The sequence below is a fragment of the Leopardus geoffroyi genome, chromosome B1, assembly GCF_018350155.1.
Source record: "Leopardus geoffroyi isolate Oge1 chromosome B1, O.geoffroyi_Oge1_pat1.0, whole genome shotgun sequence".
Classification (NCBI taxonomy): domain Eukaryota; kingdom Metazoa; phylum Chordata; class Mammalia; order Carnivora; family Felidae; genus Leopardus; species Leopardus geoffroyi.
The window spans coordinates 136027853-136046145 of NC_059327.1; the positions used below are offsets into that span (position 1 = coordinate 136027853).

Genomic DNA, 18293 nt, shown 5'->3' on the forward strand with positions numbered 1-18293 from the left:
TTGACAAAGGTGGTCACTGTGGAATTTCCAGGGTTTGAGTGACCAAGGAATTTTAAGAACAGATCTATCAAACGTTGTTTTAAAGTTGTTCATTCAGCTCTAACGTGTCTCCACTCCTATGTCCTCCCCTCTCCCACACCCACCACCCTCCACCCCCAGCAACCTCGAGTAAAGAGTGCTACACATACATGTGCTTTGGGAGAGTGGTTTATGGAGGGTGAAACTGAGGCAAAGGTGCTGAACTGGGCTGGAGGAAAGGGAATATTTACAGGTGAATATAAGTAGAAAGAACACTGAGCAGAACCTTGGGCCAGAAGTGATCCAAGGAATGAGTGCCTAGGAATTCAGAATGTTCCAGAATCTCAAACCGAACTGAGCCCTTACTAGCAACCAAGTTTTGGTAAATGTCATCACCCCTTTTACCGGTTTCTTCATCCAAAGAATGGAAGCACTTAATATAACGCCAAGGACTCAGTAAAGTCAAAGAAGTAGGAAGCCATTATTATGATTGAATCAAGTCTTTCAATTCCTCATTAAGTAGCTTACCAAATAAAATTTTAGCCTCGGGAGAACACTTTCACAGGTTTTGTAAAGCAATAATAAACTTTTTGTTTACTAACTATAACTTTCTTATTAAACAATTATTAAATTAAATGTGTCATCATACCAAAAATAACAAATGAAATAGACATGCTGAATTCCCACTGTGACACCGAGTCAGTTGTCCTCAAAGCAGCTTAAACAGAGAGAGATGTTGACGACTATAACCCACCAGACAGAACAACCCCTGAAAATGTCAGGGCACTGCTGCCAGTCTGACATGCCAGCAGGTCCTTGACATCTAGAATGATGGAACACATCACTTCTCTTTTCCATTTCCCTACCACCCTTTTTTTTAAACTTCAATAACCCAGAGTGTTGTAGGTGTGGTGTGAGTGGTGGTAGAGATGGTGATTAACGGACCTGGCTCCCTAAGGCAACATCACCATGTTGCAAAACAGCACTAGACTAGGAATCAGAAGTTGCCAGCACTAATTCCACCTCTACTCTATTACTGTGATGAAAGGCAAATCACTTGACCCTTTGGTTAAGAAACTCAGCCTTTGGGGGCACTTGGGTGGCTCAGTCGGTTAAGCAGCCAACTTCAGCTCAGGTCATGATCTCACAGTTCACGAGTTCAAGCCCCATGTAGGGCTCTATGCTGACAGCTCAGAGCCTGGAACCTACTTTGGATTCTGTGTTTCCATCTCTCCCTGCCCCTCCCCTGTTCATGCTTTGTCTCTCTCTCTCTCTCTCTCAAAAATAAATGTAAAAAACATTTAAAAAATTAAAGAAAGAAAATACAAGAAACCCAGCCTTTGGTTTCCTCGTAAATTAAAAGCATTGGACTAGAACTCAAACTGTGCTCTTCCAAACACAAAGCTCTCAGCAAGCTACCTTAAAGCCTACTTGGCAATAATGGTGATGCGCCACAACTGCCCCCCCCCCCCCACTCTCAAGATAGCTGCCCTGCTTTTATTTTCATTAATTAAGCTTCTGATTTCTATTTTATATACCTTAAAGAAACTCAAAATGAAACTCTGAAGATTTAACTAGGCTTTTTCAATTCCATTCTAATAACTAAAGAATGAAAGATGATTCCAAAATAATGATATTTTAGAGCTATGTCACTCAAATATTGGAAACCCATTCAGTTAGGAGCAAGCCCGTCACTCATCTTTTCCCATCTCCATCCTCACCCACTGCTCTGTCCTTGCTGAACATCATCCCCTCTCACATAGCTCATCCCCTGCTCTTTATCCTGCCTCTCAAATTCATTTCAACATAAAAATAATCTTTCTAAATTGCAAATCTGATTTTACCACTCTGCAGCCTGAGGCCACCGGGACAAAGCCAAACTCCTTAGCATTGCTTTTACTGTTCTTCATGATGAGACCCTGCTCTTCCAGCCCCTCTTTGGTGACTCCCCAGTTTTCACAGTGCCATACTCTCTTGAATGCAGATGTTTGTTCTATATACAAAGTACAAACTGCACACTTTCTCTCTTGCTCTCATCCCAGTTCCCATCTCCACATCTAGCTACTGTCCCCTCAGCCTGTGACCTCAGCTTCCAGGTTATTTCCTTTGAAAACGTCTTTGCTTACCTCCAGCTCCAGGTTAGCTGTTCTTCAACTGTGCTTCCACAGTTCCTCTAATTTTTACATATTAGTTTACATCAAAACTATTTGTTTGCTTGTCTTTATTTTCCAGTAGTCCACAGGCTTTGTGAGAAGAGGAAATACCATTCACTGGCCTCACTCTCAAATCCTAAGAGGTCAGCAAAGGAACTTGCCCAGTGGCTGGCTTTTATGAAACACTACATGAATATGTGTTGAATGAATTCAGTCTGTCAACTCATGCTAACATTTAAGATTAAAATAAGTTCTCATCTGTTCTTGCTAGTTGAGTAGTTTTGGCCAAGTTACCATGCTTGAGACCTCATTGAACTTATTTACATAAAATGAAGGCTTCGGACTATGCAGAACTACTATTTTCCAAATATTAAACGTTAATGAAAATATGTCTGAGAGGGGCGCCTGGGTGGCTCAGTGGGTTAAGCGGCCGACTTCGGCTCAGGTCATGATCTCGCGGTCTGTGAGTTCTAGCCCCACGTCGGGCTCTGTGCTGACAGCTCAGAGCCTGGAGCCTGCTTCAGATTCTGTGTCTCCCTCTCTCTGACCCTCCCCGTTCATGCTCTGTCTCTCCCTGTCTCAAAAATAAATAAATGTTAAGAAAAAAAATTTTTTTTAAAAAGAAAATATGTCTGAGAAATGATGGATAAAAGTCAAAGAAATAAGTTTATTATCTTGTAAATCCAATTCCTACGGTAAAAATATACTTAGAAAATAAGAGCAAAACACTTTAAAAATATGGACTTATTTAACAGCCCTCACATTACCACAGAGGTAGGTAAATAATCATTTCCATTTTCTAGGTGAAAAAATTTAGGATCCAAAAGGTTAAGTGCCCATGTTTACACAGCTCTAAGCAATATAGCTTGCATTTGAAACCACACAGGAGGGAAATTAAAAGGACAATTCTCCCCCAAGTTGATCCACAGATTCAGTGCAATCCCAATAAACATCTCAATAGGCATTTTTTTCTTTGTAGACATGTACAGGCTGATTCTAAGATTTAAATGAAAAGGCAAAAGACCTAGAAGAGCCTAAGCAGCATGGAGAAAGAACAAGGTTGAAAGACTTACTTTAAGAGTTATTATAAAGCTGTAATCAAGCTGTTGTACGGGCGTAATAGAAAAAAATGATCAATGGAACAGAATAAGGAATCCAGAAATAAATCCACACATACAGTCAACTGATTTTCAACAAAGTTGAAAGATAATTCAATATGATGCTAGAACAACTGTATATCCATATGTTAAAAAGGGAACAGAAAGAACTTTGCTTTATATCTCATATCACTTACAAAAATTAATTCAAAATAGATCACAGACATTTACATAAAACTATAAAACGTACATATCTTTGAGAACTTGGGTTAGGCAAAGATTTCTTAAATATAACAATGAAAGTGTGATCTATAAAGGATAAAATTGACAAACAGAACTTCAACAAAATTAAAACTTTCTGCTTTTCAAAAGACACTACTAGGTGAGCAAGAAAACAAGCCATAGACTAGAAAAAGATATTTGCAAATCACATTATCTAGTAAAAGTCTTGCATCCAGAATATATAAATAATTCAAAATTTAATTTTAAAAAATCCACTCAAAATACATGGGCAAAATATCTGAATAGCCAATACACCAAAGGCAATACACAGATGGCAAATAAGCATGAAAAAAATGTTCGACATCATTAGTTATTAGGGAAATGCAAGTGAAAACCACATACAACACTACTATGCATCTATGAGCATGGCTAAATTTAAAAACAATACCAAACTGATGGAGAAAACGTGGAGAAACTGAAACACTCATGCACTGCTGGCAAGAATGTAAAATGGTAAAACCACTTTGTAAAATAGTTTGACAGTTTCTTAAAAAGTTAAATATACATCCATCACATGATGCAGTCATTCCACTCCTAGGCATCTGCCCAAGAGGAATGAAAGTATATATCCACACAAAGACTGTACATCAGATGTTCACAGCAGCTTGATTTGTAATATTTCCAAACTGGAAATAACTCAAATGTCCAACAGGGAAAAGAACAGGTTGGGCTATATCATATAAAGGAATAATATGGGTGACTATCAAAATAATTTACACTGAGTAAAAAAGCCAGATAAAAATGTACATACATATGTTTATATGCATACACATATGCACAGAATTCAATTTATACAAACATTTTAGAAAATACAAACTCATCTGAAGTGCTAGAAAGCAGCACAGTAATTACCTGGAGGTGAGGGGGGAATCACAAAAGGGCAGAAGTAAACTTTTGGTGGTGATGGATATGTTTATAATCTTGATTATAGTGATGAATTCACAGATACACGCGTATGTCAAAACTTACAAAATGTTGCAGTGTCAGTATGGTTTAGTGTATGTCATTTATAGATCACGATGACTCCTGAAGACCACAGGTGAACCAGTAGTCAGGGAAAGAGAACTGAGGTACTTCCCAACACTGGGGACTGAAAAGACAGGAGCAAGAGAATGGGCTCCGGTCTACTCAAGATCATGGTTCCAAAGTCTCTAAACTAATGAAGGTAAGTAAGCAGTTTAGAATTCAACAAAGGATAATGTATTAAATCACTCAAAGGTTCCAACCTTTTTATATCAGATCCCCTAAAAAGTGAGTCAGTCAGGGTCAGCTTCTCCACTATTGGTCCCTTGAGGTTCATGGTGATCCCTGTACTAGTTAGCATTAAAACTGCAACCAAGCAAAAGGACACAGAGCTCTCTGTGCATAAAAGGAGGAGGCCTTTTAAAAATCTTGAAGCTGAACAGTTTTTACTTGAAATAACATTAGGTTATATTCCCGATTTCAGCATTTTCTCTCCATTCCTCCATTTATCCATAAACACACGGATTTCCTTTGCTTTCTCCCAGGACAAGAAGTGAACACTGGACAAAATTGCCTCTATCTGTGCTTGGCAGGAAGACTAAATCAACTTATTTCCTAGTGAGTCATCAGTATTGTGAACTAAGAGTGGGGTACAGGGGTCTTCAAGACCTCTGTGACGAAGATGAACAGTCAGAGGACTTTATATTCTACAAAAAACTGATTATCTCAGTGATCAGCTCTACGGTCCTATCCTGCACTTATTATGATCGATAAAGCCTCTTTGCCTTTTCTAATTTTGAATTGAAAAGGAAAAGACTGGTCCTCCAAATCTTTGCAGCCCTGTTCTAGTCCCCCACTGAAAGAAAAGGGTGATTGTATGCTCCAATGCACAGCCATACTATTCTGATCAGGTGTTGCACTATTTAGTGCATCCCAATGCTGGGATCAGAGAAAACCCAATGTGCATCAGCAGCACATAAAATGCCTTAGTAAAAGGCAAATCTGATTATGTCAATCATCCATTTAAAATCTTCCAGGAACTTTCCAGTGCTCAGATCCAACCGCCTCGTATTCTCCAGCCAGGGCTCTCGGCATGCCCACCATGCCACTTCATGCTCTGCAGAACTGAACTTCCTGCATGCCCAGAATGAACAGTTTTATTCTCATGACATTTTGCTCTTGTAATGTGCTTCCCTCCTCTGAGCCTGGCTTTGCTGGCTAGTGTCTGTTTATCCCAAAGGTCTCAGCTTTGATATCACTTCTAGAAAACCTTTCTTCAGGGAGCCTATCAAAAGCCTAATAAGGGTGCCCAAGTATGTCCATGTCTTGAGGAACCTTTGAATATGTCACAATGCAAAGGTGAATTAAAGTAACAGAACTAAGTTTGCTACTCAGCTGACCTTGAGATGGGGAGATTACCCTGGATTATTCAGGTGAGTTTCATATAATCACAAGGTTCCTTAGAAGCAAAAGAGGAGAGTCAGAGATGTGATGACAGAAACAAGAGGTCTCAGTGATGCTGACTTTGAAGACAGAGGAAGAGACCATGAGCCAAGGCATGCAGGCAGCCTCTAGAAGCTAGAAAAGGCAGGGAAACAGATTTTCCCCTAGAGCCTCCAGAAGGAACACAGCCCTGCCAATGCCTCAATTTGGGCCTAGGGAGACCCACCTTGAACTTCTGATGTCCGAAACTGGAAGATAGACTTGTGGTGATTTGGCAGAGCAGCAACCAACAACTAAATTCATAGCCCCTCAGAGCAGTGGTGTAGCTGCTGCATGTCCCTCAGGCAGCCTAGCTCTGCCACAGTTTACAGGACACAGTTAGGTTTCGGGTTCGCCCACCAAAGTCTTGTCCGCCACTGCCATGCCTGTAACCAGGAGCTCAGCGAGTGTGTCCTGAGTAAATGGTGAGCAGTCATCTCTACCTCCAAACGGAATCAAGCTGATTCTCCCAATCTGCAGTACCGTTACTCTATTTTTTGCCAGTCCTATAATGCTACCTACAATATTCAAATCTGATCTAGTTTCCAGGCCTGTTTTAAGTGTTTGCTAAATTTTTGGCTCATTCTGATTTTTCTCCAATGACACCCAACTCTATTATACATTAAAATTGTACTAGATCTTATGGTTTCAGTTATATGAGTGTTAAATTCCAAATTAGGAATAAAGATCCCTGAAGATGAAATCCATGGGATAATACAAAATAACTTAGAAATCTGAGGAGTTTTATTCAAATGTGGAATATTACTGTCACCACAAATTTGCATTTTATCTGAGATCATATAGTAGTGCTGAGCTCTCCAAAGGGACATCACTCTTTCATGGCTAAGAAAAATAATGCTTACAGCTCTTCTTGCCTTTTGGAGGGAAAAACAAGTATATGCACTAAGAGTGATTAAACCTGTCCTTGGATATTTTCTACAATATGTGAACCTTGACTGGTTTGAGGGGGGAAGGAAGAGGGGAATCTTCAATAGACATTTTGGCACCAAAAGGGAAAATATGAATATGGATCCCTTTTAGTCAAGAAAGTTATTAATTTTTTTAGATATGATAATGGTATTGTGGTTACAAAGGAGAATGTCTTTAAGACATGCATGATATAGTATCAGGAGTGAAGGGCCCTGAGGTCTGCAGTTTATTTTCAAATGGTTCATTAACAAAATATTTGCATATATGGCAAGATAAAGCAAATCTGTCAAAAATCTTAACAGTTGTTAAATCTAAGTGCTGACTATATGGATGATCACCATACTAGCCTTTTAACTTTTCTACATTAGACACTTTTATAATAAAAAGCTAGGAAAAAATTCAAAACTAAATACACTGGGGATACAAATATCTTATAAACCTATCAAGAGAAAAAAATATTGAATACAAAATTCAAGGTACGATTAGCCATGTGCCTAAGGGGTTCCTTGTATCATGATACTTTCGTACCGATACTATATTTATTTATAACAATTTTATAAGTAGTACCACCACCTGTAGAATTCCAGGGGACACCATCTACATTAAGCCCTACATGAATGGTGTCCCAGAGTTGTTCAAAGACAACACAGAAACAGTTCATGTACAAGCACAGTAAGCAGGTGAAAAGAAAATAAAAACCAAAACCCTGAAAGAGACAGGAGTCCAATTTTGTTTTCCAGATCTGGATTTCTGCATTTCAAGGTAAAATGTTAAGCCCCCGGTAGGCTTAATAAACATTTGCTGCCCCACAACACCACACTGTCTTCAAATAACCTGCTTGGAATAGAAATGTGGCATTGAGCCCAATCTTAACTGCCAAAGTTTGGTCCCACCTGGGCCAGACAGATGAAGAAGTCAGATTGGCTTCATCAGACCTACATAAAGCTCTTAAACAGCTGGCCATGGATCCTGGCAAATAAAGGGAATTGCAAGCATAGCCAGGAACAGAAAAGTATTGCTGGTTCCCTAACCACCACATTAGCAAAAAGGAACTTGAAATTTCTATAGCTAGGAGCTCCTCACATTGGACTGGACTCTTATTTCTCCCTTTCGGTGCATTTCAATTTTATATTTAAAAGAAAGTTCACAACGCTGATAGTTCTGAGTCTTAAGCAAACAAACATTCAATGACATGACATGAAAAACAACTGTGACCTCTCCCCGTGGATAAGAAAATTAGTAAATGCTTAGAAAAATAACTAAACTTGGCATGTGACCAACAACCAATGGATTGCTAATGAAATTAGTTCCTTTTCTGGAGTCACTCAAAATGTGATGTCATTCTCATTAAATAGGTTCTGAAACATTTCCCAACTAAATGAATCAAAGTGTAAACAGCTATAAAATAGGGGCGCCTGGGTGGCGTAGTCGGTTGGGCGTCCGACTTCAGCCAGGTCACGATCTCGCGGTCCGTGAGTTTGAGCCCCGCGTAAGGCTCTGGGCTGATGGCTCAGAGCCTGGAGCCTGTTTCCGATTCCGTGTCTCCCTCTCTCTCTGCCCCTCCCCCGTTCATACTCTGTCTCTCTCTGTCCCAAAAATAAATAAACGTTGAAAAAAAAAAAAAAAAATTAAAAAAAAAAAAAAACAGCTATAAAATAAAAACAAATGATTTCTTCTCCTAATCAATCACAAAATAAGTGAGGAAACACTAAAAACTATTTTGTGTGAGTTAAATCCAGGTGCTGGAGTAAAATCACAGAATTATAGATTTTGAGCTAAAAGAGCCTAACCAAATTCAGAAAGGCCAAATTAGTTCAAAAATCAATGTGAGTAAAATCACAGAATTATAGATTTTGAGCTAAAAGATTCTAGCCAAATTCAGAAAGGCCAAATTAGTTCAAAAATCACAGAAAGTAGTAAGAGTAAAAAAGTTCCTAAGTAAATATTTTAATTAATTTTTAAATTTAGGGCCACATACCTAATTTCTCCTTTATGTTTTTTTAGACAGAAAATTTAGAGTAAATCCTAGGTCTTAACACTGTGTGACCTTGGGAAAGGAATTTAGCTTTGCTCAAGGCTATTTCCCTTGTCTACACAATTGTTAAGAGATTGAAATTGGCATTATGTACAAGTGAGTATTTTGCAAACTATGATTACTTTACTACCTTTATTCCATACGACTGAAGTCCACAGTCCAAGAAATCAGTATATTCTACAATTAGTTGTTGAGCAACAGACAAATCCTGGCCTCACCCCTTTTTCAAAGGTACAAAGAGCCACAAAAAAGGTGACATTTAATCAGAACCCCAAACAGGCATCTAACAAGTATTTACTAAATGCACAGAAGGAAGCCAAGCCTCACAAAATACATCTGTATACAAATTCTTAAGTGACATACTTTCCTTATACTAAATCAAACCTGTATTTTTTTAAAAAGACATTCCCAACCACAAAACAGTTAAAGAAAAACAAGCAGAAAAAACCTTTGTATTTAGCTGTGCTATCCATGAAGAAAGAGAGGAAAGTCTGCTTTACAAAAATGCACATATATAAACATGAAGGATAATCATACTTTACATGTATACATCCTAATTTTTCTCTAGGAGATAATTTTCCAGAGTATTACTTTAAATTGTGCTACATTTCCCTAGGACATCTGTGCCAAACAAAATATTGTTTGCCTCAAAAAGTCCACTGCAGTACACATCCAAAGCCTGATATAGCTGAGGACATCCTATGGTAAAATTTCTCAAAATATTAAGAAAATAAACTGTTGAAAGTCAAGATCACAAACAATAAGGAAAAACTCATATGGGATGTCCCAAGAATAGAACACATCATTTAAAGGTATGAGAACAAACTACCCGCCCTCACCTCCACATAGTTTACTACCTACATTAACATGACTTTAAAATGTGACTGTCGGGGTGCCTGGGTGGCTCAGTCGGTTGAGCAGCCGACTTCGGCTCAGGTCATGATCTCGCGGTCCGTGAGTTTGAGCCCCGTGTCGGGCTCTGTGCTGACAGCTCAGAGCCTGGAGCCTGTTTCGGATTCTGTGTCTCCCTCTCTCTGACCCTCCCCTGTTCATGCTCTGTCTCACTCTGTCTCAAAAATAAATAAACGTTAAAAAAAATAAAATAAAATAAAATGTGACTGTCTACATTAGCAAAACTTTACTATTCCTGACACTTGATCTACAGTTCACTGTTCACCAAAAGACCTTCTGAAAGACACATTAGCTCTTTAATGGGAAGCATCAACAAGTTTCTTCCTAAGATTCTTTGAACCCTTGCCTTAAAATCCTTGTGTGGCTACTGCCAACAACCCCAAACTGTTATTTGTGATCTTTACTCAATCCCAAACAAGTCCTTGCATTGAAAGACCTGCATTAAGCCAAACTTCCGATTCTCACTAAAATCCAACCTTACCTTTCCCACTCCATGACTCTGTCAAAGCTCTGTTCAGGTGCTGTTCTCCCTCAAGATGGGAACCCATAAACTCACCTTTGTCTTAGTCTTATCAATTCGTAGGTTGGTAACATTTGGCAAGCCTGCATTCAAAATATGTTGTTAAATAAAACGAATATGCTGCAAATGATAATAGAACCATGAACAATTATTTAGGTGGTAATACTAATAATTGATCAACAACTGGGGAGTATCAATCTCAACAGTATTCTAGATGTCTAGATCTAAATACTAGTATTTATTAACAGCCTAGATTTAAATGAAAAAAAAAGAAAAAGAAAAAATGTTTATTACACCTACAGGTGATCCTAAGACAAACCCATCATGAAGTGTGGCAAAATGATGAATTTATAGAAACACAAGTTCCAAAACTAAAAATTAAAAAAAACAAAACAACAACTATAGTTGTTTATGAAAGAAACTACACACATCTGAAATAGGGAAGGACAGAAATTAACTGACCAGATCGTTTCACCCTCAACCTCACAAACTAATATCTGTACCAAGGTAGCAGCCCTACCTTGTCCCCCAGCCCTCTATTCCACATGTGCCCCTCTTTACTAGCCATGACTTCCAGGTGCACCCCTCTCTCTCACTTTGGTCTAGGAAATCAGCTCTTAGCTTGACTTCCAACTGCTCAATCCCTCTCAATCCATCCAGAGCTTCAATAACCTACTTTGGTCTTCAGTCCACTTCCCTGCCTACCCTAACGTGTGGTCAGCCACTTCAATCTGGCCTCGATGATTTGCTCATTCCGTTGGCATTCCTGACCTGGCATTCCCAGGCTGAAATCACACTCAGTGCCTTTCTTATTCTCAGCTATTGAATGGGGGCTACTCCTAACACATATATAACTGTTGTGAGGTGCAAGTAAGGTAAGACGTTATAGGGGCCAAGAGCAGGCAGCCCCAAGATGAGCCACTTTGGCGGGAAGATTATTTTGAATTAAAAGCAATCAAAACCCAGCAGATTCAGAAAAAGTTCTCTGCCTCCCCCCACTCCAACTGCCTAAAAAGAATTTAGATAGAAGGAAGCCCTGCTCCAGGTAGAGAGCTATCACCATAGATAGCTACATTATACTATGAACTAGGTATGATACGGAGGAGCCGAGCAAGGCCTGTTTGATCAAAGTCCTCCATGTCCTATTGTTTCTCAGAGGCCCAGCAAACATTTGTTTGCCAACATTTGCTTTTCTTCATCCTCCTGTGAACTGTATTTCTTCCCTCTGAAACTCCAGATCCCTACCCCCTTTCTCCTTATACACCCCCTTCTCCTTACATACCTCATGTTGCCTGTCTTTGGAATTTCCATGTCTGTCTTGCTTCCCTGGACATATAAAATTAAATTTTATTTTCTCCCATTAATCTTTTTTTTAAGATTTATTTATTTATGAAAGGGTTAGCATGCAAGCAGGGGAGGGACAGAAAGAGAGAGGGAGAGAGAATCCCAAGAAGGCTCCACACTATCAGTGCACAGAGGAATGCAGGGCTCAACCCCATGAATCGTGAGATCATGACCTGAGCCATAGTCTGATGCGTCACCAACTGAGCCACCCAGGTGCTCCTCCTACTAATCTGTCTTGTGTCAATTTCATTCTTAGTCCAGCTAGAAGGACCCTGAAGGTCAGAGGAAAGTCTTCCTCCTCAATAATGTAAAAGTACTCTGTGAACTCTAAACCAGTCTACAAGTATCAACTATTATGACTATTACTACTACTGACTTAAGAACTATGCTAATTTGGTACAAATAACAAATTTGTATTATTTTAGTTCAACTGAATCATCTTTTTATAGAACTTTTTTAATGTTTATTCATTTTTGAGAGAGAGAAAGAAAGAGTACGAGCAAGGCAGGGGCAGAGAGAGAGGGAGACACAGAATCCAAAGCTGGCTCCAGGCTCTGAGCTGTCAGCAGAGTTCCATGCAGGGCTCAAATTCACCAACCTCTTGACCTGGGCCAAAGTTGGACACTTAACTGATGGGATCACCCAGGTGCCCCTCAACTGAATCCTCACTGGTGATAATTCTATTGGTTGCCTCTTGGTCATTTCATATCATACTCTCCAAAATAAACTCCCAACAGGTCCTAGTCAGCAAGGACTTCTAGTTCCAGCTCTGCTGCTTGCTCCAGGTTATTCTGGGCAATAACAACCACACTCTAGAGCAAGTTTATTATCTATATTATATTATGTATATATAGATTGGGTTGAACTAAATTGTTTCTAAAATCCCTTGAAGCTATATGGTTCTAAGACCCTACTTTACTGAGAAAAGTGAAAGCATCAAACATTTTAATCTACTCTCTTCTGCTTTTCAAAATGTTTTTGCATCTACCCTCCATTCCTTCTTTCCTTTCCTTGGATACTCTAATCTGTATTCTTCACACCCATCTGTTTCCTTTTTTCTAAAGCCTGCCCATCCTCATCAGCATCTTGACTCTCATTTGACTTCTTTCATACAAATACCTATCTTCCCTCCTTTGAAAAAGGAGATTTTTTTAATTAAAAATTTTTTTATGTTTGTTTATTTTTGAGAGAGAGAGAGAGAGAGAGAGAGCACAAGCAGGGGAGGGGCAGAGAGAGGGGGACAGAGGGTCTGAAGCGGGCTCTGTGCTGACAGCAGACAGCCGGATGTGGGACTCAAACTCACAAACTGCAAGATCATGACCTTAGCTGAAGTCTGACACTAAACCGACTGAGTTATCCAGGTGCCCCTGAAAAAGGAGATTTTCATTTGAATGTCTTCTCTAACTGCTATCCTGTATGCCCCTTCAATGGCACTTTCTAACAATAACCACTAGTACTCTACCTCTCACATTCTTCAACCTAAAACATAGCTTCTAGGACCTTCTGCTAAACTCTCTGTTCCATGCCTCCCCTTCATTCCTAAATACTATTGATGATATCCTTCCTTGAGCCCCCAGGACCTCATTATCTTGGTTCCCTTCCTATAAATACAACTCTGCTCTATACATGGGCACCTCCCAAGGTTCTGTTTTCAGTTTTCTCCCCTCTTATATTCTAATCAAAAGTTGACATTTCCAGACCCGAACTTTTCAGTTTCCATCACTACCTTGAATCACCTCTATTTTATTTTATTTTTTATTTTTTTGGTAATGTTTATTTATTTTTGCAACAGAGACAGAGCATGAGCAGGGGAGGGGCAGAAAGAGGGAAACACAGACTCCGAAGCAGGCTCCAGGCTCCGAGGTGTCAGCCCAGAGCCTGACGTGGGGCTCGAACTCACAAGCCGTGAGATCATAACCTGAGCTGAAGTCGGATGCTCAACCGACTGAGCCACCCAGGCGCCCTGAATCACCTCTATTTTAGAGAATGATGAACCTTGCACAACCCAATTCACTCATGCCAACTCCCAACCTGCAAAACTACTCCCAAAGTTTTGCTTCTTCCCCTAAAGCCTCTTAAGTTATGGATCAAAGTGTACCTGCTAGCAGGTTCTTCCTGTATTACTCTTAACTCTGATCACCCTAGTCTAGGTCCCACAATCATTATCTAAAATATACTTTCTCTCTCAACCCTTATTTCCCTGCCCCTACCAGAGCTACTACAAGCCCTGTCATTTCACATCTATCACATTTGCAATACACGCCTATCTGGCTTCTTTGCAACAGGTATCTCCTGTTTCTAATGCTTTTTCCAGGCTGCCGCTGCAGTGATTAGCTAATGCCTCTGCAAAAACCCTGCAGTTACTTCCCAGAGTCCATAAAATAAAGCCTAACCTCCTTCACAAGACTTTCAAGCTCCCAGCTGCACCTCCCAAACATACACAGTTTATGTTCCAGGATCATCAACTATTTCCAGTTCTCAGTGCCTGCAACGCTGACTCAAGAAAAAGTTTCCTCATGCCCTCTGCCTAGAATGCCGTGCCCCAATGCTTGCACACCTGGTGCGTCCCCAGGCATCTTTTCATTCCAGGCTCAACCCTCATCTCCTCTTTAAAGCTCTTCCAGTTGTCCCATGGAGAGTGCAACTATGCCCTCTGTGCTCGCAATTAGCCTTGTTCAGATTTATAATAAATCTAACTCATGTGTCTGCTGGGAGGTTCCTTGAGGGGGCGGTCTTGTCATCTTTTAAGTATTACTCCAGTATTTTAACAACTGGAAACACTCCCCTGCAGGTAAGACACACTTTTTCACTTGCTAACTCTCTGGAGCACAGATCCTTCTCCCAGCATGTCTCCAGGTCCTGAACAATGAGAAAGTCATGTTAACAACACCACTACAAATGGCTTAGGGGTGTACTGTAACAGCAGAGTATAATAATACTTCATTACTTCCCCAAGAGTTCAGCCTTTACTTCAACTTGAACAGAGAAAAGACTTATAACAGTTTAAATAGACCAAATATTAACCCGCCTCTGATGTGCAAGCTGTTTTTAAAACAGCCCTTGACCTGGAAAGACAGGTGCATTCAAGCATACACCCTGATAATAAAGAACAGATAGAGGATAGAGTTCAATGTCTCAGGGCTTGCCCAGTCAAGAGTTCCTTGTGATAAACTCTAAAAGTGCAGCAGTATTTTAGACAGTTTGAAAATGCTCATCCTTGCCTAAGGAATCTTGACAGAATGGGTTGCATATGGCAACATCTACTCTCAAAAAACAAAATCCAGCTGGGTACATATTAATGAAAACCAATAGTGCAGTGTTTATAAATAAATAAGTGAGTATGCAGTAAGGTAACCCAGTCATAGATAGAGACAACAGTTCTAATGATCAAATCAAACCACAGTAGTTTCCATTTTAAATACATTAGGGTGTTAAGAAACTAAATTAATTTGAAAGTTATTTTATGCATGGCTTCCTGAACATGTTTTCTTTTATTAAAAGCTTGTTAGCTTATGCTGGTTAAGGAAGTCAACATGGCAAAGCTGGTATTTCCTTGATTCTAAACTATACCAGTGATAAAACAAAACAAATCCCAACCTAATTAATTCTATTTTTGGTCTAGTTTCCAAGGCAGTTTTCACAGACTATTCTCAGCCCACTGTTTCTAGCTTTGTAACACCAACCTTCAGTAACTGAAAACTGTTATATTTTGTGTAATTCCTTGACACATACGTTCTATCACAGACTCTCTACCTGCTATCAAAGGTAGAAAATAAAAAGATCTGTCATCCCACTGATTCTAAGGTTTCATTCCTAAAATCACTGTTAAAGTTATTATTTCATGATATCCTGTGATGTTCCTACCAAGGCCTTGTAACTTGAGTTACATCAAGTTCACCAACATCAAGTTGCAGGTGGAACCCTCCACAAATCAGAACTGCCCAGTGGGTCTCCGCAACAGGACAAACCAGAAGAAAGGGTATCAGGAAACACTTCTACTTCCAAAAGGCCACTGATTTGACCTTGGGCAATCCATTTATTTCACTTCTGTAATTCAAACTGCGATGCTTGCTTCTAAAAAAGAATGCCTCCAGGAATAGTTCAAGAGCTTTGAGCTTCTAAAATACAATGGAATTGTCTAAACAGATTTTGGGAAGCAATCTATTCTCTGGCCCAATTTCCTAAACCACCTAGTCTAAAAGGTCATAAAAGTGCTTTGTTTTCCCAAAATTCCTATTTGGACCACTGTATTAAGGAATACGCTGAGCTTTGACTCTTTTGCTACCTTTAAATAGAATGCGAGTTAAAAGTCCTCATGAATTACCATATCAGGTCAAATGAAATCCACTAGAAGAGCTGCACTGTCTTGGGACTCTAAAGAAGCTGGAGGATTACAACCGTGTCACGAGTATGATACACACACCCCCAACACCCCCCCACCTCCCAATCTTTCATGCAGAGAAAAGGGCACAGGAAACGAAACAGTGCTAATGGAGGATCTCAACAGGCCAAGCCTCCAGCGCCAGGATCCAATGACATGTTAGAAACGAAGGTGCACGTCTTAACTTTAGTCCTTCCTAAGTTTGTTCCCCTATCGAGAAGAGGTGTTAGGTGGCAGCTACTAGAAATCTGCACCTCCTAAGGTGGCAGGTTCCAGCTAACTCCAGCGTCGGCTTCAGACGCCACGAAGGGGAACTGGCACGGGAAGAAGCTAAATTGTAGTCAAGTCGAATCATCCAGCTATCCTGGGCAGCGGTCGTGGCCATCCTGGGAAACGCACCGGCTCTGGCGTCCGGGTTCCCGACCCCACTGGAGGAAGGAGAAAATACTGCCAGGCCGGAGGAAGGCGCAGCGGGCAGCCTGCAGCTTCCCCACACATTCCTCGGGCCCCACCCTTGCTCCCAGGTGTCCCGGCCCAAACCAGGACCCAACCCGGGCGCAGGTGTGCGCCTCTCGCGGCTCCACTTACTTTGTCACTGGTGCTCTCGGTTTCGTGGTCGCCGCCGGCCGCCTCTCCCTCGCGGGGTGGCGGCGCCACCGCTCCCCCGGGGCCAGGGCAGCCTCCCCGGTGCCTCAGCTCCAACATCTCCCGCTCCCGCGCGGCCGTGGCGGCCTCCTCCAGCGCCCCGAAACCCGAAACGCGCGCGGCGTCTCACTGACGGGCTGCTCGGCTACCCCGCAGCCGCGCACTCGACGTCCGGCAGAGCCGCGGCCACTAACACGCCCCCACCATGGAGGCGCCGCCGCCGCGTCGGGTCACCCCCAAAACGGCATCAACGAGCGAGCGCTCGAGGCCGCCTCCAGCGAGCGCGGCGCCGGCGGAGAGACGAGCGCCGGGGGCCGGGGTCGGGCTCGGGGCACCGGGCCCGAGCGGAGGAGGCGGGGACGCGGCGGAGCACGGCAGCCGGTTGCCAGGTGCGCGTCTCCACGCAGAGGCCCAGGTGGGAGGAGAAGAAGGGGCGGGGAGGGAAGGAGGAAGCGTGACCCGCTTTAGCACTCCATCGGACGCCAGCCGCCTCAACCCGGGCGCTCCCCGCCCCGCCCTCGGACTCAGGAGGCTGCTAGTCCCGGCCCCCCTACACCTTTTCTCCGGGTTCCTGCCTCCCGCAGTCAGGTCACGCGCCGCAGGCCCCGCCCCTCCCCGCCCCTCTGCGCTGCACTGCGGTTCCCACAGCCCCGCCTCCGTGGCGGAGAGGTGACGTCACGGCCTCCCCCCCCCCCCCGCCACGGCTCCACCCTGGTCTCTGCACGCACACAGGTGGAGGCCACGAGAAAAGGTGGGAGCCCTGCGGACTGGAGAAAAGGGGAGGGGCGGGGAGGTGGAGGAGGGACGAGCACGCTGATTAGCAAGAGGGAGGAGTTGAGACCTTGGAGACCTCGTCTTCGAGCAACCGGGAGGGCTGGAAGAACAACTCGAAGACGCCTGGTAAATATTGACAGCACTATGCACTACCGCCTTCCAATGACCAGGGTCCCATCAGCCCCGCACACCACGGCGTGTCGGAGCCCCAGAGGCGTCCAGAAGCGGAAACTTGTCTGGCAGGATGGACTCGTTGACTTCGCGGCATTCTAGCCTGGTGTCATCACCTTGAAAATAGATGCTGAGAGATGCATTTACGCCGCTGGGCGTCCCAGGATGGACTGGCCCATTTCAGTCACAAACCCAAGCTCTGTCTCCGAGGACCTCGAATATTGGATCTAACAAAATTCCCTGCCTAGGGTCTGAAGAGAGAACCCAGACCCTAAAACGCCGCGGGGCGCAGTTACCAGCCAGCTAATCTGTAAGCAGTCCTGGACCTTGGGCTGCTAAAGTTGGAACAGGAAGGGCACAAGATCCGCATTAATTCCGTTCCAAATCCTGTTAGAAGGTGATTAGTTTTCTTGACATGTATCCACCACCTGGTTGTTACTGACAGGCTGACAAATGGCGGGGGGGGGGGGGCGGGAGACAGGCCATCACACAAACGGAACAACGTTCAAGAAAACATCCTTAACAGAAATAAATAATATAAATTTCTCAAGGTCGTTACTGACATGTTGAAAATAAGTAGCTGTTG

At 42.3% G+C, this 18293-nt stretch overlaps 1 protein-coding gene across 1 annotated transcript in view; it reads right to left on the bottom strand.

The window, feature by feature from the left end:
* Nucleotides 1-17353, bottom strand: part of CDS1 (CDP-diacylglycerol synthase 1) — a 71760-nt gene extending 54407 nt beyond the window's left edge. Inside the window, exon 1 of the mRNA XM_045473475.1 lies at nt 16706-17353. Within this exon, the coding sequence (XP_045329431.1) occupies nt 16706-16822 (117 nt within the window). The 5' untranslated portion in view covers nt 16823-17353. The remainder of the gene's footprint in view (nt 1-16705) is intronic.
* Between the last annotated feature and the right edge of the window lie 940 nt (nt 17354-18293).